This window comes from Balearica regulorum, chromosome Z, assembly GCF_011004875.1.
Source record: "Balearica regulorum gibbericeps isolate bBalReg1 chromosome Z, bBalReg1.pri, whole genome shotgun sequence".
NCBI classification, from domain to species: Eukaryota; Metazoa; Chordata; class Aves; order Gruiformes; family Gruidae; genus Balearica; species Balearica regulorum.
In genome coordinates, this window is record NC_046220.1 from 22,374,650 (window position 1) to 22,402,040 (window position 27,391).

Sequence of the window (27,391 nt, forward strand, 5' to 3'; positions counted from 1 at the left end):
GGGACTTGGCAGTCCCAAGGATGCTGTTTGAGAAGTTAAGCATCTGTGAAACAAGAAACTAAAAAATGTGAGGCTTTCTGCTTTAAAAATAAAAAAGTTACTTTCTCTTAATCTGTGATGATTCCACTCCCCAAAGAACTTTTCTTCACAAAGATTTAATCTTAAACAGCTGCCAGGAGAAAGGAGAACAAGTTATCAGCAACTAGCTCTTTCTCTGGAAAGAACCCTGAGAAGGTCTGTGTTTGCTTTTTTTCCCCAACTGTTTTATCCCTGGTCTCTAAGCAGGTGTATCACAGTGAAATCTGTTGCCAGAAATAACTTGCCTGTTAGAGAGCACTGGGAATCAAAGTGTCTTCCAAGTGTCCTTTATGCTGCATGGTGTAGTCACATCAGTCACTCCACTTTACAAATGAAACATAATTCCTCAACTTTCTCTACAGCCATCGGACTTCAAACCTTGGGTCCCGATCCCCCCCACAGAATTATGTCATTTAACTTAATGCAGTTCTTCCAGTATAGAAGATCTGTATCTGATTTTTCTCTTGAGAACTGGACTAGGAGTCCAAGCCAGTGTATACAAGGCTTGATGTCAGAGACATTGTACATACACAACTAACTAACCAACCCTTTGTTTTGTCCCCAGGTGTTTAATTTTTCAATGCTGTAGAACTGAGGTCAGTCTGAACCAGTATGATAAATGGAGAAGTCTCACTCTCTGTGACTCTCCTGGTTTTTAGCTGTCAATTTTTGCTGTTCAGTAGAAGGTAGGTGTCATGCAGGGGAAAGCTAGGCAGTCTGTTATGCTGCAGGCTACAGTGTTCAGCAGTACTAGCCTGGGCAGCAGGAGGGTGAAGAGTCTGGGGTAGGCAAAAAAGTTGAAATGCTTTGTCTTAAACTGGAAAATTGTATAAGCATTTGCTGGCTGAAACAAAGTTGGAATTTATTTGCCAATCACATTTAACTGGTAGCTGGATCCTTCTGAGAAACCATCGTGTTCATTTCATGAGTTTCATTCATGAGTTAACCTCAGAAACCAAGTAACTTTGGTTTGACTAATGTGAAGCTACAGGAGGGATTGTTCAGCTGAAGAACAAGAGCAGAATCTTGGGTTTGATTCTAGTTAGAAGTGGACTCGCTAAAAGTTGGATCACCAAAGATTTGTTTTTTAGAAAATTTTGTAAATAAGCGTGTATATTTGTTGTGTAGTTTCATTCCCTTCATGTACTTCCAGGGAGCAATGTGCAGTCAACAGAGCTCATGCTGACCTCTATTTGAAACAAATCCTAGCAGAGTTATAGAGGTTCAGGGAATCTTTTCATGTTTTCCGAAGTTCAGGGAAGAGAGATTTACGTGTGTATTGTAATCTCTACTTCCTGGAAGTATGCTTAAAATGTTGTTCAGTTTACAGATGGACGTTATACCTTGATATGCTTCTGTTGCTACCATAAAGGTGTCCCTGGGGAATAGGTGCTTCTGGCGGATTGAAGCTGTAAAAGTTTATGCACCGAAAATAGTGATATGCTAAAAGTTTGTCATTACATGGAGTTCTTCCCAAGCAAATCAAGAGTTCCTGGACAGAAAACAGAAAACACCTTCTGAGTGGTGTTTCCTGACCATTACATCTAGATGTGGCCTCAGACAAAAAAAGAATTAACCCTTGCATTGTGTTTAGAGGATATTTATTTTTCTGACTTGAAAGTGGGGTGTGTTATGTTTGTGATGGTGCTAGACCTGCCTCAGAGGCACTGGACCTGCCTCAGAAGCTGCAGGGACGGCTGGTGGAACAGATGTTGTACTGTTGAAAACAGAGTGTAATACATTAAGGAGAAATGGCAGAGGTGTAATAACAGGCAGTTCATATTCCATGTCAGCATCCTTCTCTTTTCACACACACTTGCTTCTGTTGAAGTCAATATAGCATTTTCTGGTTTCCACAGATAGTGTTTGGCCTAGTACCATTAAATCTGTCTGTGTTAGGGCAATGTGCTGAGTTACTGTAAGATACTGCTAACATTAAGTGGCCATTCTGTCCCCTAACAGTTACAGCGTAAGGTAATGTCTAATTACTGAGTGTAACTTAAATGAGGAGGCTGGGACTAAAGATTCTGAAAGGTATGGAACGTTTTAGATAATTTTTTTTTGAGCAAAAATATGTTGCAGATACCGGGGAAAATACATTACTGAAAGAAGTGGAAAATGCTTACAGGCAAATTATGTACTTCTGGGAAAAGAGAGAATGTGATTTTAATGGTGTGTTTATCTGACATGTTACGCTGCCATAGCAAATGTTTCTTCATAACAGTTTATCAGTTAATAAGTTAAAAGACAATTAATTGACTGAGTGTGCATAATCATAACTCACTTTTTTCCTAAAGTCTCTTACTTGAGAGAAATACAAAACGCAAAGAAGAAAGGGGAGGTTATTTATTACTGATTCAAAGTTTTATTTTAGTTTTGATTCAGGTTAAGTCCTTTCCAGCAGCCAAACTTCTACGTGTTGTTTTGGGGGTTTTTGTGAAGGGGAAAAGGCATAGATATGTGCCTATGTTTCTGTACTTTCAGTGGATGAAGATGTTAACACATATTAAGTATCATACTTTTTAATTCTTCCCTGGTATTTCTTTCCTGTTTTTATAGTGAAAGTTTTAATGCATGATCTGAAAAGAAGAATAGGCTTCCAAAGTAAAACATTTGAATTCGAGGTATGACAGAAAAGAGGTTTCCAATCTGGGTGACCTCCATTTGTTCATGATGATGTTTTTTAATTATCCTATTTTTTTCTTTTTTTCCTGTCATTCTTTTTTTTCGCTGTATATACATGCTTAAGTTATAAAAGCAACTTTTTAAAAATAGTTGTGCCATGTGTAAATATATGCCATGAATCTGAACAGTCTTTTCTTTGTACCAAAGTCCCTCATTGGCTAACCTGAAACACTCCCAAATGTGCTGCCTTTACTGGTTATATACAGTCTGTGAGAAATGCTTGTTAGGCAACATAATACTACAGATAAGCTTTGGGCAGCAGGATTTGTTGCTGGTATTTGGCAGGTGATGCATAAACATAGTATCAGAGTATTGTCTTTTTACCACCATGTCCATAATAAATGTTGCGGTCATGTGGTTAGACATTATGTGCTTATCTAATGATACCACTGCTGGGACTGATGATCTTCATGTTCTGTACATAGCTGTTGCCAAGTCCATATATATCCTTTCCAGTTAACCTTTTTAGGCTTGTATTACCAGAGAGATTTTGTGTTTGGTCTAGCAATCTTTACAAACCTCTTTTTGTAGTACTTGTTTTAACCAAAATTTGTAGGTAGCCATCTGGATCCAGCTAGGCTGATCAGCAAAAGCGTCTTCAAATATTGTCATCACAGAGCAAATAATTTCTCTGCAGATAATAGGAGTACGGTAGAACAAGTTGTCTTTCTCTGTTTCTCTACTTTTCCTTGAAAAGAAACTTCTTGCTTTATCTAGAAGATCTCTGATCTACCCAAAATTACAGAGATAGTATGTTTTCTTGCTAGAAAGCTGTAAACAAATACTTAAAACATCGATTTTTTTCTTCCTGATAATGCAAGAGTCAGTGAGAGATTCCAGGAGGACATGGGCACCTGCTCCCCACCAGCCCACTGTATAGAGCCCTTGTCTCCTCTTTGTAAAATCGCATAATGTGCTGTCTCATGCTGTAGTGATTGTTACAGTAATCGAATTTGGTACTGGGAGGTGGGACACCTGAATAAAAGGGAGAACCTGGGCTTGTAGGGGTACATACAAGGAGAACAAAGTTGCCTCTTAATTCCCTGGTAAGTGGGCTTCAGTGCTGTACTGAAGTATTCATGTCCTTTAAACTTCTACCTGGCACTGACTGGCTTCTGCCTCCATCCTTGAAAAATAGCACACTAAGGTGAGAGATTAATAAGCTTCCAGAAAGAGTGGCAGGAAATAATATAGAGATTGCAGATGGCCAGCAGAGAAACTCAGCAGGGTAGAGAATATAGAGACAGACTGAAGCTTTCCTCCTCTGTGGACAGATTGGAAAAGCCTTCTAGGTACCTTGCTATGAAACAACAGTTCCTGACATCCCCCGAAAATACCACCATACGTAGGCATGTCCTGTACAAAGATCCATTCGGGTAGACACCTCAGTGGTTTAGCCCTCTGGGAGTTGTAGTTTAGGCTGTTTATGGAAGATAGACCACCTAAGCAAAAGAATGTTGATGGTTATTTTGTAGCTACACTAGTTCAGGAAGAGCCATTTAGATTTGTTCAGCCTTTTTCTGGACAAGAAGGAATGTTACAGTGCAAAAGTCAAGTAAATAACAAAATTATATATATGCCCATTTGGTTTTGTGAAATTTTACAATACATGTAAATATGCAATGGCCAGTGCAGGAGAAAGTGGATGTTGCCGTGGAGGACAACATGTGGCCAGTGGAAAAGCTCATACTGAAGGAGGAGGCTTTCAAGGCATTCAGACTCAGTGTCTTGGTGACACAAAAAATAGAAGGTCAGGCTAGCCCTGGTGAGGATCTTGCCACCATGCGTCACGTCTGATTCTAATAAGAATATCTTTTTCCAAGACTTTGGAAAGAAAGCACTTCCTTATTTACAGTGTCACAGTCAAAGGCACTGTTGTGATTTGTGTCAGTTAGACCTGTTGTTGGAAGCTAATATTTCCTCCTGTGAAATAGTAGCTTTTGTATTAGATTATCTACATTGTTCTGGTCTTTTCCATGAACACATGGGCGGGTCTGTAAGACAAATCATAGGTCGCAAAGATAATTATGGGAAGTTCAGCATTGTCAGACCCTTGGTGAACAGTGGGCCTCCAACAGTGATTTCATTTTGATCCGCTTCCATCCTTGATGGAAGGTGTAATGAAACAGGGTAGATGGACACAATTAGGTATTAATCTCAGTGTTTAAAATTAGGCCTTGTTGTGCACTATTCTTGCTGGAGAACCCACAAAAAAACCTTGTACTCGGACATGTTTTGAAATGTCTACTTCAAATTTTCTCTGGTCAGTGTTACCTTTTAAACAGAGAAACCTCATTAATGATTGTGGATTATCTGTTGTCAGTGCTAGTTCTCAAAGAAACTGCTGCATGATCAAACCCAACCATCCTTCTCTTTGTGTATAACCTGCCTCAAGAACCATAATTATTTTTTCCCCTGTACATTGATTAAAACACTTTGTGTCCAGCATATTGAAGTATTATTTCTAAAAGTACCATAAAACAGAAGCTTCTGATCAAGTGATTCATGGCAGCTTAATTTTTTAACTTTGTTTTTCTTAAGCAGCAGAGAAACTAAAAAAAGGTGTTGGTTAGATTGCTTGCAAACCTCTGCTGTCATCTCTAACTGTTCTGCATTCTTAATAGCAGTTAATATAATTGCTGGTGTCTACTTTTTTTTTTCTTTTTTAATCCTAATTCAGTCTGATGTAATGATTTTTTTTTTTATTTTTTTTTTTCAAAAACACAATTAATGTTGGAAAACTGGCAGCCAAGTCTTGTATCATGTGGAGGCATGTTGCTCTGGAGTTCTTCCTCCAAAAACCAGAGATGTAGCTTCAGGTAACAAGGCCAAACTTTTATGCTTCTGCCCTGGCGATCAGGCCTAATTTGTAAAGATGCATGTGTTGTTCCAGGGAGAAATTTGTGTTGTTTCTGCCTGAGTTACAGAGCAGATCTAATTGATAGATGCCTGTGAGGTCATACTGAATACACAGATTGTGTGTAGATGCATTATTTGTCTTTTTTATTGAATTCAGTGTAGAACAGGTGGTAGACCTGACCCTTAAGTGCCTTTGTCTTCTTTTCTGCACCCTGAAGAAGTCGTAGATCATGCATTCTTCTTTCTTTTCCCTTTTTCCTGTTACCACTGGAAGCTAAAGATAAAAATGAGATCTGATATAAGGCTGCAAACTTCCTCTTCAGTAGGAATTGTGTTACTATTTTTTATCTTGTTCTGGGTTAGAAGATAAGGTAGGCTAGAACTAGGAGATAGGAAAACCTTTCCTCCTAGAGGCTGCCAGCAAGTTGGAGAATTAAAAAAACACATGTTCCAGTCCAAAGTAGATTTGAATGTGTCTCCCCTAAGGTTTTTTGCTTCAACTTTTTTTTCAGAAATGTGTCTGTCGAAGATTTGTGTTGTGTGCTGGATTTGGCCATAAATAAAATAAATAGATAAATAGCTGTGGGTCACCCTGCTAAGTCTCCAACAAAAACTGCATCATGGAAGTCTTGTGGGATCGAGTAAAGATACATATGAGAGGGCTTTTGCTTTTTGAAGTGGATATCTGAAACGGAAACTCTTGAAAAGACAGGAGAGCTAAATGGCTTATGTTCCTGTTCTAGTGTTAACTTGATAAAATATCTTGTTATAGTGTCTCATGTTTCAGAGTACAGGGAATTCTTCTGTGTGGGGTTTGTTTGGTTTTTTTCTATGGAACTTGATAGCTGTCTGGTTTTGATTAGACAGGGAATACAGCCAGTTAATAATAGATGGTATTTAGAGCAGAGAATTTACATACTTGCTAATGATGTCTGCGGTGTCACAGTGATCTTGCTGATGTCCAAGTGGTAAGGTAGTGTGAAACTTGATCTGGTTATTATGTGAAATGTCTGTTCAGTTGAGGAAAAAAACTGATTTCCTCTATCCATAACAGTGTGGGAGTATTAACTCAAACATTTCATTCATCCTTCTAATAAAGATATAGCAACACAGATATATGAACCTACTCACAGGTGAGTAATTGTGTTCCAAGAGATAGCTGTGAAATATAACACAGTAAATATTTCTGAAATTAATTACCTTGATATATAAAATCAGTTTCACAATTAAAAAAAGTCTTTAACAATTGGGTCCGTTCCTCTTTTGGTGCTAGCTGATGTTGAGATTCTGTTTGTCCCTACAGACCTGTTTCATCCTAGAAATGCATGGAGAAACATACAGTGTATTTATGTGTGCCCATCCATATACATATGATATTCAATTAATGTGCATTTGTATAACTTTGCCTCCATTATGCCATGTTTGACTGTGATCTCATGAGAAGAAAACAAGCCTGCTCCTTGAACAACCTGAGGTAGTTAAATCTCAGACTGGATCATACCTATTTGTATTAACAAAGTGACCTTTTCCCTTATGCGGGGTTTCACATCTCTGCTCCTTTGTTAGTGCTTTGCTGCTCTCCATATTCACTATAAATACATCTGCTGGCTGTATATCTGTCATACAAAATACATAAGAAATGCCGTACTTCAGAATCAGCTGCTTTACTTCCTTCACTTTTCAGCCTGAAGTACAGGCTGTGTACTAAGTATATGGAATTATACAAATACCAAATGCATATATTATGGGTATCCTTAACATCTATTATAGCAGCTTCTGAGCAGGTCACTGCTCCTTTCTGATTAGGGTAGCTGTAGCTCATATTCTGCCTGTTTTGATAGTTTTGGAGTCTCAATGATAGTCAATGTTTGGCTTTCCATTTGCACAGTAAAAGTGATACTTAGAAGTCATAGCGTTATTCTGAGGCATGGTTTTTTTAGGACATATATTTTCTGAGGTATGGTTTTTTAGGACATGTATTTTCTCCCATAAACAGTGCCTTGTGCCACATAACACTGGAGCATGTCTGTAGAGCTAGTGGAGGCATTTCGCTTCTGAGTGATCAGACTTAGTAGAAACAGACTACATCTAAATCCTCGACTTGAACACTGTTGTTAGTTTATCCAGTACTGACACCAATGTAATCTGCTATGAAGAGGACAGCAGGAGAGTTTACGATGGAAAAGGTGTTTTCTTCAGTTGAGAGGTGAAATAATTCAACTGTATTGTATGAAAGCAGGCCATCAGATAAAACACTCTGGATTCTGGTTACACATGCAAAAAAGGTTTGCTCTATGGTGTGGCATAGAAAAGATGTTTAGTGGAACAATGGGACATACCTTCTGAAAGAAGATACAAGACTTCAGGCTTAGCAAAAGGAAGGTTGAGATGGTTGCTCCTTCAGGGCATGAGAGGTCAAGGAAAGTCTCTGCTGAGGCAGCAGCCCCTGGCTGCAGCCTCCTTAGCTGGGTATCCTTTCAAGCATTAGCACATTTCATCTTACCCCTTTGCAATCATCTCTGTTTGAAGCATGTTCCCAGTATGTCTCCTGGATGCTGCCTAGACAGATCTCTCCATCCTGCTCCATCTCCTCGGCTTTTAAGCCTGCCAAAATCTGTCATCTTGATTTGGGATCCTGAAATGTTTTGAGCGTCTCCCTTTGGTTTTCAGTTTCTGAAAGAATAACCAATTCCTTTATCTGAATAGATTTATGTCTGGGTGTAAGAATAGCTTAAATAACACTATCTTTTAGTATTTGGGCCTTTGACACTATTTTGATTCCTTTGTGAAATCCTTTTGGTCTGTGAACAATGACCCAGTAAATCCAATAGCAACCCAACAGAACAAAAAGATACAGAATGTCATTGTATTTGTGATGGATATTTCCAGATACGTTGTACTAAGCATGGTTGTGGACAATAGGGGAGAAATTACTCCGCACTCTTTTGGTTGATCATTTGCAATAATACAGCAGTCTAACGCTGTTGCAAAATTAATCCTTTTTGTATAAAACAGACGAAGCAGGATAACAGGGCTTCTAAGGTAACATGATTGATCTGATATTTATGCTCCATCAACAGAGGGGATGTTGCAGCAATGCTGACTCACATTAAACCCTAGGGATGTAGTGGGTTCGCTGCAGTCTTGCAAACAATTGAAGTTGTAGCTAACATCCCTAGTTATTCAAGATGCTTTTTCCCTCCTACATAACTGATCTGCACCTTGTGGACTGGGTGACTGGTTTGTTGCAACTTACTGTGGCTTTTGAACTTTTTAGACCTGTTATCATGTGGACCAAGTAGCATGGGTGTCCTTTGGGGCAGATCTGAGCAAGCTTTGTAGAAAGGTTTGTGTGCTTGTGGGGAATTAAAGACAGTAATCACTGTACAGTTCCAGAGGTTTTGATATCTTTTACATATGTCTAAGAAGTGTTTATGTCTGGTAAGAGTACATTGGGGTTGTCAAAGACAACAGTTGTTCTTTAAGACTCACTTTCCAAACTGTGGCCTATTAGCACATCTGTCTCACATTATTTCTGTTCAGTGCTTCTTATTTAAACAGATTTTGAAGGGAACAGGGAACAAGTTTATATTTCAGATTGTTGTCTTTAATTTTTTTTCTCTTGAAAATCCCTATTGATGTGACACAGCATAATTTTCACAGGAAGTCTAAATTTCTCATGTCCTGGAGAAGATTAGCACCAAACAAGAAAATCTTTTGAAGTTCAGAAAACTTTCTTTTCAAGAAAACTTGACACACCTGTCTCTCAGAAAGCTTTGTTTCACAGAAACCTGTCAAATCGGAAGAGATGAAGCTCCTCTGACTTTGAAAATATATAGATGAATAATGTATTTCTGAATGCTTCATTAGAATGAAACTTAGTCCACTGCCTTTGTTAATGTATTTCATAGCACTTTCCCTTTTCTGTGATTTGATCTTAAATTACTCAGTTCAGTTATTGGTGTATATCTAAAAAAGGAAAAGAAACATTTCTTGCAAAAAATCTATTTAGAGTGCTTGTAACTAATGATTATTTTAACATGTTTAGGTACATGATACAATCCCATAGTAAGCGCAAGCCTTGGCTTTGAAAATACTCCCTGCAACAATCATTTTTATTTGGAAACTAGAGACAACTTTTTTCTTCTTTTCTTTTTGCTGGTATTTTAAATAGGCTTGGTAGTAGTACCAAATACACAATGTATGTTCATATCAATAAAGTCCTGATGTCACAAAGTTTACATGCTTTGCCCTGATATATACAAATACAGTTCACTTATATGCAACTACTGCTAACAGTTAGTGAGCATCACTTTGTCTCTTAAGTGCACTTGATCTAATTTTTTTTTTATAGTTTGCTGACTTTTGTGCTCCTTTTACAAAACATTTATGGATCCTGACTCAGACATGAAAATGTAAGGAGTGCTTTAATTTGCTTGTGACTTGATGAATGCTATTGTACTGGTTTCAAGTCATACCTGTGAGCTTTCATTTCGCAGAAGGTCAGCTAAGATTCTTCTGATACTTTAAAGACACCTACTAGGAACTTAGCTGCTATGTGAAGCTATAGTTATCAGAAGTGTTAGGACAGATGCTTATGTAGTTTTTTCATTATGTGAAGGGGACGTATGGGAGGTAGGGTGAAGGATGGACATAACAAAAGCCTACCAGCTAGTAGCAATACACCCAATTGCTACTGTCAGTGGCATGTGCTACATGGGTGAGTCTCCTCATGCCTGAGATGTTTTGGGAGAAACTCTTGCTGTGTTTGGGTACATTGTCCCTGTTCTCAGCTACAGAAGACAATTCTGGAGAGATAACCAGACTGGCATGAGATAGCTCAGCATTTCACACACAACAGCATCAGTGTGTTGAGATGCCTGAGCTCTCTGCCATCTGAAAGCAGCTGGAGGGAATGAGTTCAGACAGTAGAGGTTCAGGAGCAGTAGTGGTCAGTGGGGAAGATGGACAGGATAGAACAGGCTCTTAGGTTTCACTGCAAAGTAGGGATTAATTATGGGTGATGGAGAAGGGAATATGAGTGGTAAGTAAATAAAGCATTTAAGAGCAACAAAACATCTAACCATACTGGAAGATGTAAGTGGACACTAAAATCTGTGTTACAGGTATTTTTGAAACACATTTGTAGTATGGAGGTGTGGGTGTGATACACGCTGCTTTGATGAGTCAATAACATTGTGACGTAAAAATAGCAGGATGCCCAAGGCAATGATGGATGCCAGTCAGGCTCTAGGCTTAAGCAACTACATCGTAAAATACTGCTGCGTCATGTAGTCTTATTCACTTGGGAGCTTCTGTGCTGCCTGGCTCTTCTGAGATGCAGGTGTGATTGAACCTGACAATTTTGCCTCACCTTGTTCCTTATCCCATGTATGTCTGGTATTCTCTGGCTTCCCTTGAAGGCCAAGAATGTGGGAAACAGAAAAAATAACAGATAGCAAGACTGTGACTAAGACGTTTGCAAGATTTGCAGACTTGGAATACAAGCTCCCCTGTGCTTGCGGGGGGCACTGTGGGTTGGTAGTTCTACTCTCTGCTTGAAATCTCAAACAGCATAAACATGCTTATTTGGGTTTTTCAGTCAAAAGATTTGGTTCTGCTAGAATCTCTTGAATTGCCCATTTAATTCTAGTTTATGTAGGCTGAAAATAAAAGCTGGTGCCTTGTGGTCAGGCAGGGCTGATTCAAGAGTGAAGCAATGGGGAAACAATTGTGTTTTTTCCTTATTGACTTAATTAGTACTGTAACCCTTTCAAGTACATGCAAAGTGTGACTTAAGAAATGTCAGTTCAGTGACCCTGTACTGGAAAGTGCTAAGGGTTGAGAAAGGATTAGATGGGGGAATAGTTGCTGTATGTAAACATAAGGCCCCTTGAGAACAAGTCCCAGCACCAGTAAGGCAAAACTCCATGGCTTTTGTTCTGTGACATAAGCTGTAGTTTAGCTGTGAGGTAGGATACCACCTCATTAGATCTCAATTAAGATATTGTGAGGTTTATGTTCTGATCTTCTTCACCAAAGTGTAATCAAAGCAATGAATCTTTTTATGCCCTTCCTAAAAAAAAAAAAAGAGATTAAATTAGTCTGGGAACCTCTGTCAGCAAGACTTTTGTCTTAGTAGGAAAAGAAACTGTTTGTTGTCAAGATGCTTTCACATGATGTCAGTGCCTGTGTTGTTGCCATAAAATTTCAAAAATTAAACATTATAATGGAAAGCTTCTGTAAATGGGGTCATTGAGATCAGGCATTAAATTAAAGGACAACATAGTTTGTCTGTCCTCTTTAATGCTAAGAGCATCCCGTAGTCTTTCTGAGGCTTTAGTCTTCCAAAGGAGGGCGTGTGTATATATTTGCCATGTCTTATTTTAAAGTATTGTCATTATTCAGACCCTGCTATTAATGATAGCTTTTTTCCTCTACATTTTCTGAGTTAACATTTTATTAGAAAAATTTGAAACAGGAAGCCAGTGGAAGGCTCTGAGGGCCCATCTCTTAGCCCTCAGATTCTAGTTCTTTAACATATATTTCTGAGGCAGTGGCCTATGCTGTGAAAAGGCAGTGCACTGTGGTGGCAATACTGTTTTTGTAAAATAAAACCAGCACTTTTGATAGTTTGAGAGGACCCCGTATTGTGAAAATCCTGCAGGTTGACTCTCACAGAAGAGGTAAGTGAGAATAGTAAGACCTAGCTTCCTCTTGCCACATTGAGCCACAAATAATCTGCTAAGCGCTAGGTACTGTCATGCAGGATGTTTTTTTCCCAACTTGCCAATCAAATTAATTTCCATTAGTCATCAAGTGTGATTACAGAGCATGGAATGCATTTTTTCCTAAACAAGACATTCTCTTTGGAACAGAAGTTAGAGCTACAAATTTTATGAGTACTGAAGTATCGATGGCAGTATTTGTTTTCCTCTCTTCATTGCTGACATTCCAGTACTGGAGCTCAGAATACTGTTCAGATGTATAATACTGTCAAGTCAGTAGATGAAGACTTTTCAGGACCTTAATATAAAAGATATGTCATAATTTTGTTCTTTAATATGTGCTGTATTGTCAACATGTTGCAGTGGCATTTGACATCAGTATGAATCCTGCAATACACATTCTATGTATTTTTTATTTTTCCCTCTGCAGTTCAGATGGAGAAAATGGAACAGATGAAAAAAGAAAGGCAGGAAAATCACCTACTGTGCTGCTCCAGACCCCTACCATTGAAATGGAATATTTTGACGACCGGAAAAAAGTTGATGTTGCAAGGTAATGTGAGAAATGCTGTCAGTTTTCTTCTAGTCAGTCAGAATGGTTACAACCCATTCAAGAAGCTAGGCTGAGTAGCAACATTTATCAGGCATCCTAGTTGTAGCTTAGCTTGCATACTGTGCAAATAAACAGAAATGAGAGCAACCTTCCAGGGGCTGCTCTGTTACCCACCACAAGCAGTTAGGGTAGTGGGAATTTGGATTTTCAACTGGCTTAGCTTCCCTGTTCCAGGAAAAACTACATTGCATTGTTTGGTGCCACTGCTAGGTACATCACTTTCACAGTCAGTTTGACAGTCAGTCAAACTGAGCTGCAGTTTGAGTCCTAGGCTGTTCCCAGAACACTTTTGTGCTGGAATATTGATTGTTCATGTAAAACTATGACAAAAGTTTTAAGTTTTGGACTCTGTGCTGTATATTGTAGCAGATTATTGTAATGTCTCTGCAAAACCAGTCATTCTTCCTTTGTTGGAGAACTGGAAAGCATTTCAAACTCTTCTAAAAGAAAACAAAATAATACTAAAATCCCACTTGGAGGGTTTGAATACAAGTTTTGCATCCCTTTCACTTTGTCAACTGAGCAAGCAATGCAAAAGTCAGCAGTCTGACACTGTGGTTTTGGTCACGAGGCAGATATTTAAAAAGCATCGCTTAATTTCCTGAAACATCTTTGAGTAAAAGGTATTTGAAGAGATATGTGATTACTTTTTTTTTTTTCCCCTTTTCAAACTCTTTCCAGTCTTACTTCTCACATACAATGCAATTGACTGTGTGCTGGTGAGAGGTTGGCATATGTTTTTTATAAGGCTCACTGTTCATTTCAGTTTGACCTGTACTTTACATAGGCACACAAATACATGTACACATGTATTTTAGAGTTTTCTTCTGTGAGGGACCACCTGAGATATGCATCAAGTCCCCCTGCTATCTAAGTCAGTCCTGCTGTACAATCTTTCCTAAATCCAGTTATATCTCCACTATACTTGGGGGTTCTCTTCCCATCCCCCTTACAGTTTGTAGTGGAAATCCTGAACTCTCAAGTTAAGGAAAGTAAAGATGACTTATTGTGCAGGATAAGGTGCAGTAACGGAAACTTTTGAAGCACCTTTCTTTCCCCATTGAATCTTTAATATAACATGTTGTTCGGGTCATTCAGTCTAGGACTCCTGTGTTGTGTTTTTCCTTCCGCTCTTCAGTCTGCATCTGAAGGCCTCTGAAAAAGAGTTACTTTATAGCCTGTTGATACACTTTTGTTCTGCACTAAATAGCTCTCAGGTATCATGATCTTCTCTACCTGATTCGTGAAACACTGTTATCCCACTTTTGTTTTCTGAACAGTCCATGCCATTAATTTCTGCTGTATAAAACCAAACTTATTTTCCCAGCCATCCACAGGGACTTTCCTCTGTACTTGTTCTCCTCTAGAGTTCTTGCAGTTTTGATTGGTTTTCTTTTTTCCAATATGAATGGCTAGACCTGTACAGGTACAGCTTCCTATACAACTGGCAGTCACAATTCCTTTTCATCTCCTCTAGGATTGCTGGCTATCTTAATGATTTCATTACACTACACAGTTCATAGCCATCCTCTGACTTGTGCACCTGTTTCTTCATAGAATATAGAATGGTTTGGGTTGGAAGGGACCTTAAAAGATCATCTAGTTCCAACCCCCCCTGCCATGGGCAGGGACACCCTCCACTAGACCACCTTGCCCAAAGCCTCATCCAACCTGGCCTTGAACACTTCCAGGGATGGGGCATCCACAACCTCTCTGGGCAACCTGTTCCAGTGCCTCACCACCCTCACAGTAAAGAATTTCTTTTTAACATCTAATCTAAATCGACCCTCCTTCAGCTTAAACCCATGACCCCTTGTCCTGTCACTACACTCCCTGATAAACAGTCCCTCACCATCTTTCCTGTAGGCCCCTTCAGGTACCGGTAAGCAGCAATTAGATCTCCCCGGAGCCTTCTTTTCTCCAGGCTGAACAACCCCAACTCTCTCAGCCTGTCCTCACAGGAGAGGTGCTCCAGCCCTCTGATCAGCTTCATGGCCCTCCTCTGGACTCTCTCCAACAGCTCCATGTCTCTCTTGTCCTGGGGCCCCCAGAGCTGGACGCAGTACTCCAGGTGGGGTCTCACAAGAGCGGAGTAGAGGGGCAGAATCACCTCCCTAGACCTGCCGGTCACACCTCTTTTGATGCAGCCCATGACATGGGATTGTGCTGACCCACGTGCAGGACCTTGCACTTGGCCTTGTTGAACTTCATGCAGTTTGCAGGGTCTCACCTCTCCAGCCTGTCAAGGTCCCTCTGGATGGCATCCCTTCCCTCCAGCGTGTCGACCACGCCACACAGCTTGGTGTCGTCGGCAAACTTGCTGAGGGTGCGCTCGATCCCATTGTCCGTGTCATCGACAAAGATGTTGAACAGTGCTGGTCCCAGTACTGACCCCTGAGGAACGCCACTCGTCACCATTCTCCACTTGGACACTGAGCCGTTGATCACAACTCTTTGAGTGCGACCATCCAGCCAATTCCTTTTCCACCAAGTGGACCATCCATCAAATCCAGGTCTCTCCAATTTAGAGACATGCCCCCTCCTCGCCTGCCCTGCCTGTCCTTCCTAAAGAGCCTGTACCCTTCCATCCCAACATTCCAGTCATAGGAGCTGTCCCACCACATCTCTGTAATGTCAATAAGGTCATAGCCTTGCAGGCACACACACACATCTCCAGCTCCTCTTGTTTATTCCCCATGCTCCATGCGTTTGCGTAGAGGCATTTCAGTTGTGCCCCTGATGAGGTTGACTTATTGGCTGGGGTGGCTGGGATTCTTTTGATACATCTTCCCAGGATTACCCCCTTGGTTCTTGTTGCATTCTTCTCTGTTGTGCTTTCCAAATGAGCTCACACTTTTTAGTACAAGTTCATAGCTTTCAGTATACTACCTTGCTCTCTCAGCTACAGAGTTTTATCTTACTTTATCTTGCATTAGTAAGTAATATGTTTACTGTTAGTATTTCACATGTTGCCGAGAAACAAAGAAATGTGAAGCTAAGCACTGTGATAATTCATTAAGCTGTAGAAAAAGTCTTGAACTTCTTTTACTTCTCTACAGCTAGTAACACAGAATATTCCTTCTAAATTAAAAGATGACTGTTAGTGAGGGCTGGCATGGTTTAAGAATAAGACATACTCCTTTTTATTGCTGCACAATCGTTGATGAATCAGATAATAGTTATTAAAGGATTAGTATGTTTCATGGGAAAGCACGTCCTGTTGATAACTTACCAAGACTAATGAACTGAGGCCAAGCTTATCTGAGATGCCTTTTTTAATCTTCAGGACAAAGAGCAGCACAGATAGTCCACTCCCGACAGTGGATATCAAGAGTGACTCCAAGATTGAAAGAAAAAAACGTGCCTCAAATCAGGTAGGGCAGAGGATGGACTACTTGGTTTATATATAGTAAGTGTAAATACATAACTACCATGAGAGCCTCCTTGTTTAGCAGTATTATAGTTCATGGTTGTTTAAGGACGTAGGTTCCTTTTTCATCAGCATGTTAGAGCCTGGGTAAAGCAGGATACAGACTTAATAGCCACATAGCAAAAATGAGGATTTATTGTAAAAAAAGTGGGCAAAATGAGAAGGTATTGGGAGGACAGGAACTGGAATTGGTCACTTGATTGTAAAACTGTCTAATAAGGCATGTGTCTCTGGGGTGGGGCTTTTTGTTTTTTAGCTGAAGGCAAATGCACACTTTCATAAGCTGTTTCTAGATGTTCCCATTGATGAGCCACTGAAACAAAGTAAGTATTAACTTGCTTATGATTGCTGGCTGTGGATCTCAGGTAATGTTGTTACCCACCAATTGTGGTGATGTACAAGAGGGAATACCTACAATTTAAAATCCTTAAACTCCAGCTGCCTAGAGCTACAAAACCTTCATCTGCATGTGGTGGGTGTTTTTGTTGTAATCTTGCAAAACTTAAATCTTCATATGTTGAGAATCTTTGGGAATTGCAGCCCACTTTGCACTTCTTAGCAGGGTAAACTAATGCAATATTTTTTGGAACTGAAGCTTCTTTGCTAAAGGCACTACTGAATTGAGACAACACTGGTCAAGTAACTAGCTTGAAGTTTTGCTGTTGGTGATGCTTTAAGATTTAAAAAAACTGATAGGAGAAGGATTTAAAATGTTTTAAAGATTATACTGTTCTCAGTGGTAGTTATAACAAGTGAATTCTACATAGGTATGTATAAATGTATAACAAATGTTTCTTGAATACAAGGAAAGTGGTTCACGAGCGACGAATGGCTTGCTCAATGTCTGTGAAGTAAAAGCAGTATCACTTTGTGTTGTACCTCTGTTGGTCATCTAGTCCAGACAACTACTATGGAGCTAAAAGTTTAAATCTAAAACCTTTCATTAAGCTCTTTACAATTACATAATATAGTTACCCGAAAGCTAATCAGAAAGTTTATAGGAAGCTAGAAAGGATTCTTGGCTTCTGGGAGCCAGCTGCAGGTTATTATGCATTTCAGTCTTTGTCCATCAGATATTTTGAGTCTAAACTTAGGCCTGTGAAATCTTCTGAGCTTGTCCGTGTTAGTTAAACTTACTGAATATTTCAAAGTTTTTGACAATGTTTATCAAAAAGTATAAACCTAATCGTATTACAGCTTTGAAAAAAGCCAAACTGCTCTAACAGTTGGGTTGATTTTTGGTTACCTTAAAGGTTATAGAGTATCCATTTGTTTCAGGCTTTACCTGTGCTCTGCAGAAAGAAATTCTGTACCAAGGAAAGTTATTCCTTTCTGAAAATTGGATTTGCTTCCATTCCAAGGTTTTTGGTAAAGACACTAAGGTTAGTAAAATCTTTATGTGCAGAACAGTAATGCTATTCCTTAACAATTTGTTCATCACCAGAAGTTCATATTATTATGCAAGGCTAGAATACTGCTAATACTTTTAAGTATTATTGAATACAATTGCTGTTCAGAAGTGATGCCCAAAAGTCACACTAGAACTGGAGCACTATTATTGTAAAAGATTGAATCTCCCTCTTGAGGGCTTCCTTTCTGAAAAAAAAATAGGTAAAAGGAGAGGATCTGACATGCAGCAGTGAGGATATTACCAAGCCCATGTAGCGCAAACTGTGCAAAAATATCTTTCTTGGGGTAAGTATGGAAAAGAAGGAGGTAGGAGGAAGGAAGGCTGAAAAGTATAAGGACCGCAAGTCTGTAGTTGGGCAACTGGAGGGGAGGATCAAGCATATTAAGACAATTAAAGAGGAAGAACTAGAACTGGCTTCTGAGTTGAGTGGCAAGGGTCTATGAGGGATTCTTCTAGAGCTCTTCCTGTTCTGCATAAACAGAGAACGGGGAAGGAAAAAACAGTTTGCTAGGTTTTTACTTGTGAGCCTAATACGAAGGGCAGAAATGGGACATGAACAGTCAGGAAGATCCTAATTTGTAAGATCATCATTTACTCCTCCTTGGTGCAGATATGACCAACCTAAGGCTTGGGGCCCTTGTTGTGAATGATATGCATACAGATAAAAATAAAGCCTTTCCAAAAAGACTTGTGTTCTAGTTCTGCTGATTTGGAGCTTCTGGAGTGGTTTTCTTTGTTTGCATAAACTCTGCTTTGTTTTTGAACTTTTATTGGGAAACAGCTTCATTTCCTGCAAAGATTTCTTTGGCTTCTTTCTCAAGTACTTTCTTGAACAAAGTTCCTGATTAGATCCATAACCTTTGTCAGTGAATTGGGTGTTGAAACCAGTTTAGGAGTTGACAGTATCTCATTTCTCTGCTGTCAACCATTTTGATAGAACACCATCTATCTTTAAAAGGGCTCTTAAGAAAGTGGAATAGGTTTAAAGAGTGCTTAAAATTATTAACAGCACATTGTTCACTGTGACCTTATGGGTTTATTGTGTTTTACTGCTTGGCCCAAGAAACAGAGTTATTGTTAATTCCTAGTTAATGGATTCTATTAGTCATAGGCAATATGTTAATACAGATGGTGTGTGTGTCAGTGAAAGTCATGTGGCACAAACAAGGAAATCAAAATTAACAAATGGTTGGATACTGTCATTCATAATTAGTAACAGCTATTTGGCATTTAGTTTCATTAAAAATGAAGCTGCTGTACTAGCAGTCTCCTGTTCACCACAACAAAAGTGACTACTTCAAACTGTGGGACAGCTTTCTAAATTCAAACTAAGCTAAATGTATATAAAAATCTAATAGAACTCTACCGAGTAGGCTGGAAAGACTTGGAAAAAAGATGCAGAATAGTAATGATCTAGTACTAGGAAATTATCATTGTCAACAGAGTTTTAAATGCAGGAATATATACATATTTATGTATACGATGAAAAGGGAAAACATTACAAGATAGGGTAGAGTAGTAGTAGTAGTATTTGTAAATGTTTCTATAGTGATATTCCAAATTACTCAATTCTGGGTCATTGTTTTTCAGAAAACATTGTGGGGAAAATTAAGAATGAAGGGGATAGACCTGATTATTTACTTCCAGCTCTCTTTCCCCTACCCCTGCAACACACAAAACAGCAGGAAAATCAAGGATATAATGAAAAATAATGGAATGGGAGGGGGAAGAGGAAATCAAGTTTGATAGCAAGAGGAACATTCTTAGCAGTCAGATACACTGACAAAGTTTCCAAGACACAAAATCTCTATTGCTTAGTACTGGTAAACCAATTTGATCTTCATGATAAAGTATTTCATTGTGAGAAACAGCAGATCTGCATGTCCCAATAAATTTTTCTACATGAGTTCTACCTGCGGAATTTTTTTTATTGAAAGCTTTGGTGGAAGTAATAGCCATGCAAATCAGGGGATTTGAGTCTGCAGTGTAAACACTGTGCACATTCAAAAATAAAAGATTGCTTCTGCAGGGTTGAACAGGTTTTGAAGGGCATCGCTGTCTTACCAGGTAGTCTTTCCTGGAGCTAAGCATTACCTTACACATTTTGGTTTCTTTCCAAGTTATCTGCAAGTAAAAATTGTTTCCTGAAATAATTATTATTCCAGTTAGAAATAAAGTACTCTGCAGTGATTTTACGATTTTAATCTAATGCTGGGGTAACAGTGCAGTAAGCAAGTACCTAATCCGACTTAAGTACACTTTAGTCACTTTAGTCTTGATTACAGTGAAGTTATCCATCAAAATAGCATGCAGTAGAATGCCATTAACATCTCTGATTTAAAGGTCTTTGCGATGAACTGAACCAATAGAAAACTTCTAAGCTGCTTTTTTTTATCATTACTATAAGCAGGATTTCTGCTAAAAATCTTCTACTTTGGTTTTGGTTTGGTTTGCTGGTTTGTTTTTTTAAATTTAGGCAGATTCTGTCTGACTACCTGAGGATTCTGGGTTTTTCCTGTCAAACACACATCATAGCTGCTCCCTTCTCCCCAGTCCCAGAAAGTCTATTTTGGAAAGTGTTGCAAAACCTTTGTAGATGGATACAATGTCCAGCCTAAGAAGAAAAGGTATAGTGGAGGACCTGTTTAATTACCCATTTTCAAAAGACATGGCTGCTGAAGCAAGACAAATAGCGTTGACATGTTAAAAAAATCAATAGAACAAATATTGACCAGATTTACAGATTCTTAAACCCAGGCCTGGGACTAAGAATAATTAAAATTATATGCTTTGGGTTGGGTTGTTTTTTTCTGCTAGCACACTTTTAACAAAACTAAGTACTGAGTAAAGAGCAAGTTTCTAGCCTTTAGATGGCAAGCAGATATTTGTCTAGCCATGCTTCAACAGTGGCTGGCAATCCTTGCACCCAGATTAATGTACAGAAACACATTTTTTGTTACCTGAAACAATTTTTCATTTCCTAACTTTGTGTTGCTGTTCTGAACAAAAGTTAACAAGGTTTTATGAACCTGTGCACAGAGTACCTTCATTCTCCTTCTGCACTGATGGTTTTTTTAATTCAGTGCTGTGATCGCTTGTTGAAGAATCTTTGGACACTGTTAATCTTGCTTCCAGATTTCTCAGGCAGTTGTGACAGTGTGTGCCAAAGGAATTTTTAACAGGAGCTATATCCTAATTTGTATCCAGGATTATTATATTTGCCCAACTCCCTAAGATCTAGGCTTTTCAACTGAAAGTCAAACCAGGTATTTGGCCCTTTGTAATACAGGGTTTACAAGAAGAGTCCATACAGAGTATCTGAAGTGAAATACTAAGTGAAACTTAGCAGGCATTAAGCTAATAGGGTTGGATGTAGACACAAAGCAGGAAGGAAATTTGAGAACTTTTCAATGTAGATGTAGACAGTCTGGATGACACACACAGGAATCAGTTTAAGTCAGTCAGTGGGTGTGCGAGTATTGGATCTTTAAACATTACTGAAGGATGAGCTGTGTACTCAGCTACTTGTTGCAGACTAAAGGATCTGTAAGTGGTGAGAAGCTTTTATGTTCATTCTTCAACAAGCGTGTCTTGTCTGATCTTTTCTGAAATGTTTTGTTGCTAAACAAAGCCTAGCTTTAAGATTGGTTTGTTCTGCAGATCTACAGTGAACTAAGCCTGTTGTCTTGTAAGAGCCAGAAGGGATCAGGAAAGGAAGGCATAAACAAAAGCCTCGATTGGCATCTGATAAAAATAGAAGTAAAAGTAGTTAAGAAATAGTAATAATCCAAAATCATACCTGTTCCATATGAAATGTTAGTAATCAGGCACGTAGTGGAGTAATTTTTAAATGACGAGCATTGAAGGTCTGTCTTACCACAGTTGGTAGGCTGGCTCCTTGTGAAAGGGCATGCAAATTTGTATGCGCATATTGGGACTCTTACACTACATTGATCTTGTTTCAGATTAGTATACCTGTGCTCTCGGTGACACTTTTGAAGAAAACCAAAACTGCTCTTCTTGTGCCAAATGCTCTGATCATAGCAACAGTCACAGATAGGGTGAGTACTGGTGGAGAGGGAAGCTGTTGCATTCTGCCTGCTTTTTCATTTTTTTCTCCTTTTTTCTTTTTTTTTTTCCTTCCTACTTATTGGCAATAATATGAGGGATTCTTGAAGGTCCCAGCTGGCCATTTAAACAGCTGTAGGAATTGGTCTCATGTGGGCATTTAGACTTGGGACTCTGGAGGATCTGGTTTCTTAGAGGATGATTCTAGCTTCTTCTGCCTCCTCTCTTGTGACAGGCAAGGACCACTGTTTTTTCTTCTTCCTATCTCCCTTTTTTCTTTGGATCTGCAGTGATCCAAAGAAATTAGTGAAAAAATAAGAAATAGAATTTCTGGTTGCCACCTGCTTTCTGTAGTCTATTGTTCCCCATTCTCCAAGACTGCTCTGTAGTAGTACTGGGGGAACTGAACAGCTGGGTCAGGAAGTGCATGCATAGAGGGTTACTTGCCTTGTTGGCAGCTCTGACAGTATTCTTTCATTTACTTGGGTCTCTTACCTGACCAATAATACCTTAGATGCACAAAATACAGTTGCTTACAGTGATACTTAGGAATAGCATTTGCATCAATCAGTAGAAAATGTGATTATCCTAAGAGCAGCTTTAGAATCAGCCCATTTTCATTGCGTAAATATTTTCTGGATGTAGGAGACTGTACAAAAAACAAGTTGTGGGGTTTTGGGGTTTGTTGTTGTTTTCTTTTTTTTTAAAGGGCTAGGTAAAACATAGTATGCAAAGTCTTTACAAAAAAAGAATGGATCTGGACTATGCTGTAGTTCCTGCACCAGCACATGGTAACTTTTATGTGCCTGTTCTTTGTTCCTTGTGATTAACTTCAGGTCATAGGCTTAGAAGATCTGAAGGTTTTTCCTGCTATATGGAAGTTATATAATGAAAGTTGAAAACAGTTACTTGATGAGCAAAACCAACTGTCAGTTTTATTTAGATAAAAGGAAGCTTCTAATCTAGGCCTTTTCTCAAACAGTTTTGCAACTTTTGTTTTTCAGTACATGTTTGTCTCCTTACTCTCCAGAGATACCACCTACAAACTATTAAAATCTATCTGTAGACATCTTGAGGTAAGTATTAATGAGACTGAAGATGTTACGTAGCTTTGTGTTCATTATTACTGCTTTCCTGCTTTTAAATCCTAGGTAGTTTCTGAGTGTGTTCCTTGTTAACACTGCTGCTTTTTTCAGGATACAAGCACAGGCAACAGTCCAAATCCCTCTTCTGCAGAAAACAGCTTCAGGGCTGATCGTCCTACAATTCTGCCCTTGGTAAATGGCTTAGAGGTTTGTTTTTTTGTTGCGTGGCACCTTTCATTGCAATTACTACTCATAATGTCTTAAGAAACTGAAGTAAATTGGGACATCTGTTTCTAAAAGTTCGATGAGTTTTTTAACATTAGGAAGCAGTGGGAATGATTGGCATAGGTGTAATTTCATCTGATCACATGCAGCATATATATATGTGTATGCTTGGATATATTCCAAAGTCTGTATGCTCTACATACCTCTTTTTAGTGGTCAGTGCTCTATACCGCTTCTTCCTCTGCCATCAACAGTTTTTGAAGTGTGTCTAGTTGCAATCGTTCCTCTGTAAGCCAGTTCAGAGCTGTGTAACCACATGTGATGACCAGAGTCTAATTCTACTTATGCCTGTCCTGGACTTCTCAGTTTGTCTAACTTAACAGTCTTGCTTTTGCACACAGACTTTACCTCTTCACTTGAAGGCAGGGGATGAGGCTTAAATTCTGGTGATCATATGAGGCTTAATTTGCTAACTTGCTATCAACATCTTGATATCAGAGATTGTTCCTGGTTAAACAGTTTTAAATCTGTAATTGTTGGCTCATTTTCTAGAGAGAGGTCAGAGGAAATAAGGTTGTTTAGATTTAGAACAGGGCTGAGATTTTGTGTGACTCTTTCTCCCCACCAGGATTTCAATGAAGACTATTCTGATCTGGATGGAATAGTGCAGCAGCGGAGACAAGAAATGGAAGAGTCCAGTAGCACAAGCTCACAGACCCCAGAGCTGGAATGCTTCCAAGGTGAGTGGGATCATGGGGCCCCAAGAAAATGAGAATGGTTTAGCTCTCAGTTTTGCTTCTGTAATCTCCTTCTGATATGGAATCTACATTCTGCACAGTGCTGGAGAATTACATGTCTTTTAAGGTCTTCCTCCAAGCCACAATAGCTACATTTCTGTTGTTATATCCTTTTGCAATCCAGACTCGGGCAATGACTTGGTCAGCAGTGGATCTGATTTTTTCACTAGTGCCTCCAGTTGCCTATCCATATTCTATCTGCTCCCCACATCCCCCATGAGTTATGGTAGCAGATACAGAATGTAGAAAATGTTCCTCCTTTAAAAAAAGGAAAACAAACAAACAAACCCCCCTATTCTAAAGTAGTTCAAGTCACAGTGTTGACTTCTTCTAATCTATACAAATAAACGTTCTGTACCATGATAGCTTTTGTCATCAAAAAAGTTATTTTTGACGTGTTTTTGTGGTTTTGTTTTTTAAACACTCATTCTTTGCAGTTGTTAAGACACTTGAGGATACTGTCCGAAGTTATTCTTTCTTAACAGTGCTGTTTGTAGTCTCATATGCCTCAAGTTCTTCACTTAATTAGCAGGAATGCTGTGTAGAAACTCACTGCGTACAAGTTCATAAGTACAGCAGAACTTGTTTTATGTGGCAGATGCTGAATGTTACTAGCAAAACCTAGGGTATTAGTCTGCTGTACAATTAATATATATTAACATATTCATGTGTTGTTATGCTGTTATTACTCCAGGTTCCATCATTACTGTAAAAGAATTTGTATAATAAAAAAGCTTTGCCATTACTTTTAAATGAAATACTATCATTTTTATAGCAGTTTTCTGTCATGTTTTAATTAACTCTTCTTTTTTCCTATGTGTCTTTTGTTCAGTGGTATGATTTGGGGCTATTTGCTTTCATTGGTCTTTGGTATTTACTGTGTGTGTATTTTTAATTGTTTGGTGGTGTTTCTGAAGCAGTAACTAAATTGTGGTGTCATCACTTGCCACATGAATGCTTCTGAATAATGATTTAACTTGCTATTTTACTTCCATACAGCTAATAGCTACTTCAAACCTTTCCATTTTCCACAAATAAAAAACCAATATCCAGTTAAAGAATCACCCTAGGAAAAGGATTTGAGAAGTAGGGGGGAACACATATGTCACTTGTGATTCTGTTTCTTGTGCATCATTAGGGTAATCCAGGGTGTGCAAGTAAAGCATGGACACAACTAAGTGTGACTGGATGTTTCTGTCCTATCTCTTTCAAGACATCATCTGCATTTAAACAAGAGTCGGAAAAGGAGCTATAATCTCCATTTTTGAAGTAACAATGCAATATGTCTATTTGATGTTGCTACTAAAGTCATTTGGAATTATTACTCTGGCATACTTAGTCCTTTTGAGAGATAACTTTTATGTCTGTATAATTTTCTGACTGGAAATTCAGTGATAACCTTCAAAGTTTGCACAGGTTGCCATCTTTCAAAGGATCTGGAAATGTAAATACAGCATACATCATCCTCTTCCAGTCCAGATGCTTCTTTATATTTTGTGATGTTGTGGAATGACTATGCAAACTGTTTTAAGGCTATTAGACCAACTAGTAGTTTCTATCCAAGTCCAGAAATGCACCTTTTAAAATCCTCCTCTTCCCCTACTCCTTTACTAACTTAAGCTACCAAGAGCTACCTTTGACTTCATATTTCAGCTGTATTAAAAATCTTGCTTTTGACAGATTATCACGTTGTTGAGACACAGACTCACTTGAAAGTTTCCAAGACTGAGGCAAAATCCATCCGTTCAGATGCACACAATAAACGTGGACCTGATGGAAAAGCTCGAAACAGTCCTCGAAATGGTAAGGAGTCAAGGGTAGACCTTCAGTTGAGATAAGTTTGCATAGTTCGCATAATTTGGAAGATCTCTTGCTTAACCCTCTGTTTTTATTATCTGTTGCATGCTTCAGAACACCATTTGCATGCCATGATCTGCTTTAATCGAAGTAATACTTGGTTCTTTTTCTTGCAGGCAATTCTGAAGCCTTCGGGTTCTTCCACAAAGTAAAGTCCCAGAAGCTCTTATCCCTGAACCATATACTTGTATTTTACGCAATTCTGTAAGTTAGCAATTAATACCAAGATTGTCAAAATACTCAGATTTTCTTATGTTTGCATAGAGTAATATAATCTAAGCTTCACTTGGAAAAAAAGGAAATTGTTGGGAATTGTGTCCTTTAAACGCTTCAGAGGTAGAAATGCTTGGGCAAGCTTACTTAACAGGCCTTCTACTTTTGAAAGCAAAGGGGTCTTTTGATTCAGGAAATGTTAAAAGAGTTTAACTACTTGCAAGTTCATTTTACGTATCTCTTAGCAAAGCCATACACAAGCTTGAGATTTTCATAACTGTTTAAATGCCACTGATGGGTATTCTTGAGGTGTTTCTTAGAATGATACCTTTGTCATTCAACATGAACAAGTAACAATTCAAATGGCTTTTAACATTAAATTTGTCAGGTACCTCTAAAAGTTTCCATTAACTGATGTACCTTATTTTTCTGTCTTACAGTGTTTGTGTATTAATCTTTTCTACCTTCTACATGAGATACAAAATCAGTGTCCTGGAGGAACGCCTTATTTCCATCACATCCTTTGATTCACATATTAAGGAGTAAGATACACTCTGTAAAATCTGGGAGTTTAAAAATCTTTTTCCAGTATCTGTCATGCTCATTTATTTTCTTCAGAAACCACTGTGATACTGTAGTGCCCTTGTGGTACTTCAGTGTCCTGTAGTTCTTGTATCTGTAATAGCCTCATCTCACAGCTTTCTGTATAAGAGTTTTAGTACAAATGTGATAGATCATGGTGTATTACTGCCTTGAAAATTTTTCAGATAGCTGTGAGTAACTACACTGTAAACTGCTGAAGTGAGCAGTTCCTTTCCAGAGCTATGATTCCATGGAAAACGTCTAACTTGTGTCTTCAGTCTTAATGTAATTTGATTAGCCTAAGTTGACAAGGTACTTCATAATGTTTGGGGTAGTACATCTGATCGGCTTGTATAATGTTTTCTAAAGCTTTCAGCTGCTTATATGCTCTTTAGAAACTGATATCCTATCTTGCTAAAATAAATTAAATAAAAACCCATATAAAATAATTTAAAAAAAAATACAAAAAAACCCACACCACAAAAATCAAACAAAGAAAACCCACAAACAACAAAAAACCCCCAAAACACACCAAGGGAAGGTTAAGAGGAAATATGGGAAAGGGCCATAGTTCCATTGATAGTTCCATTCTGTAGCTAGTCATGGATGTCATCTGCCCCTGCATATTTTATTTTTTTTTTTTAATCTCCCATCGTGCATGGACAGGAACTACACAAGTATCAAATGGAGAGGCAGTGCAGGGGCATACACCACAGCAGTACGCCACTGTAAGTTGTATCAGCTTCCTGCTCCTCTCTTA

At 38.7% G+C, this 27,391-nt stretch overlaps 1 protein-coding gene across 5 annotated transcripts in view; it reads left to right on the forward strand.

The window, feature by feature from the left end:
- The window catches only part of GRAMD2B (GRAM domain containing 2B), a 44,524-nt gene that overhangs the window by 11,148 nt on the left and 5,985 nt on the right, over nt 1-27,391 (forward strand). For 3 of the 5 annotated variants that reach the window (XM_075740644.1, XM_075740646.1, XM_075740648.1), the window contains exons 2-12: nt 12,781-12,903; nt 16,250-16,337; nt 16,650-16,716; nt 17,672-17,775; nt 21,770-21,865; nt 22,877-22,948; nt 23,069-23,164; nt 23,811-23,922; nt 25,660-25,782; nt 25,953-26,040; nt 26,490-26,591. In XM_075740644.1, the coding sequence (XP_075596759.1) occupies nt 12,781-12,903; nt 16,250-16,337; nt 16,650-16,716; nt 17,672-17,775; nt 21,770-21,865; nt 22,877-22,948; nt 23,069-23,164; nt 23,811-23,922; nt 25,660-25,782; nt 25,953-26,040; nt 26,490-26,591 (1,071 nt within the window). The remainder of the gene's footprint in view (nt 1-12,780; nt 12,904-16,249; nt 16,338-16,649; nt 16,717-17,671; nt 17,776-21,769; nt 21,866-22,876; nt 22,949-23,068; nt 23,165-23,810; nt 23,923-25,659; nt 25,783-25,952; nt 26,041-26,489; nt 26,592-27,391) is intronic. The other 2 variants (XM_075740645.1, XM_075740647.1) reach the window with 1 other exon arrangement.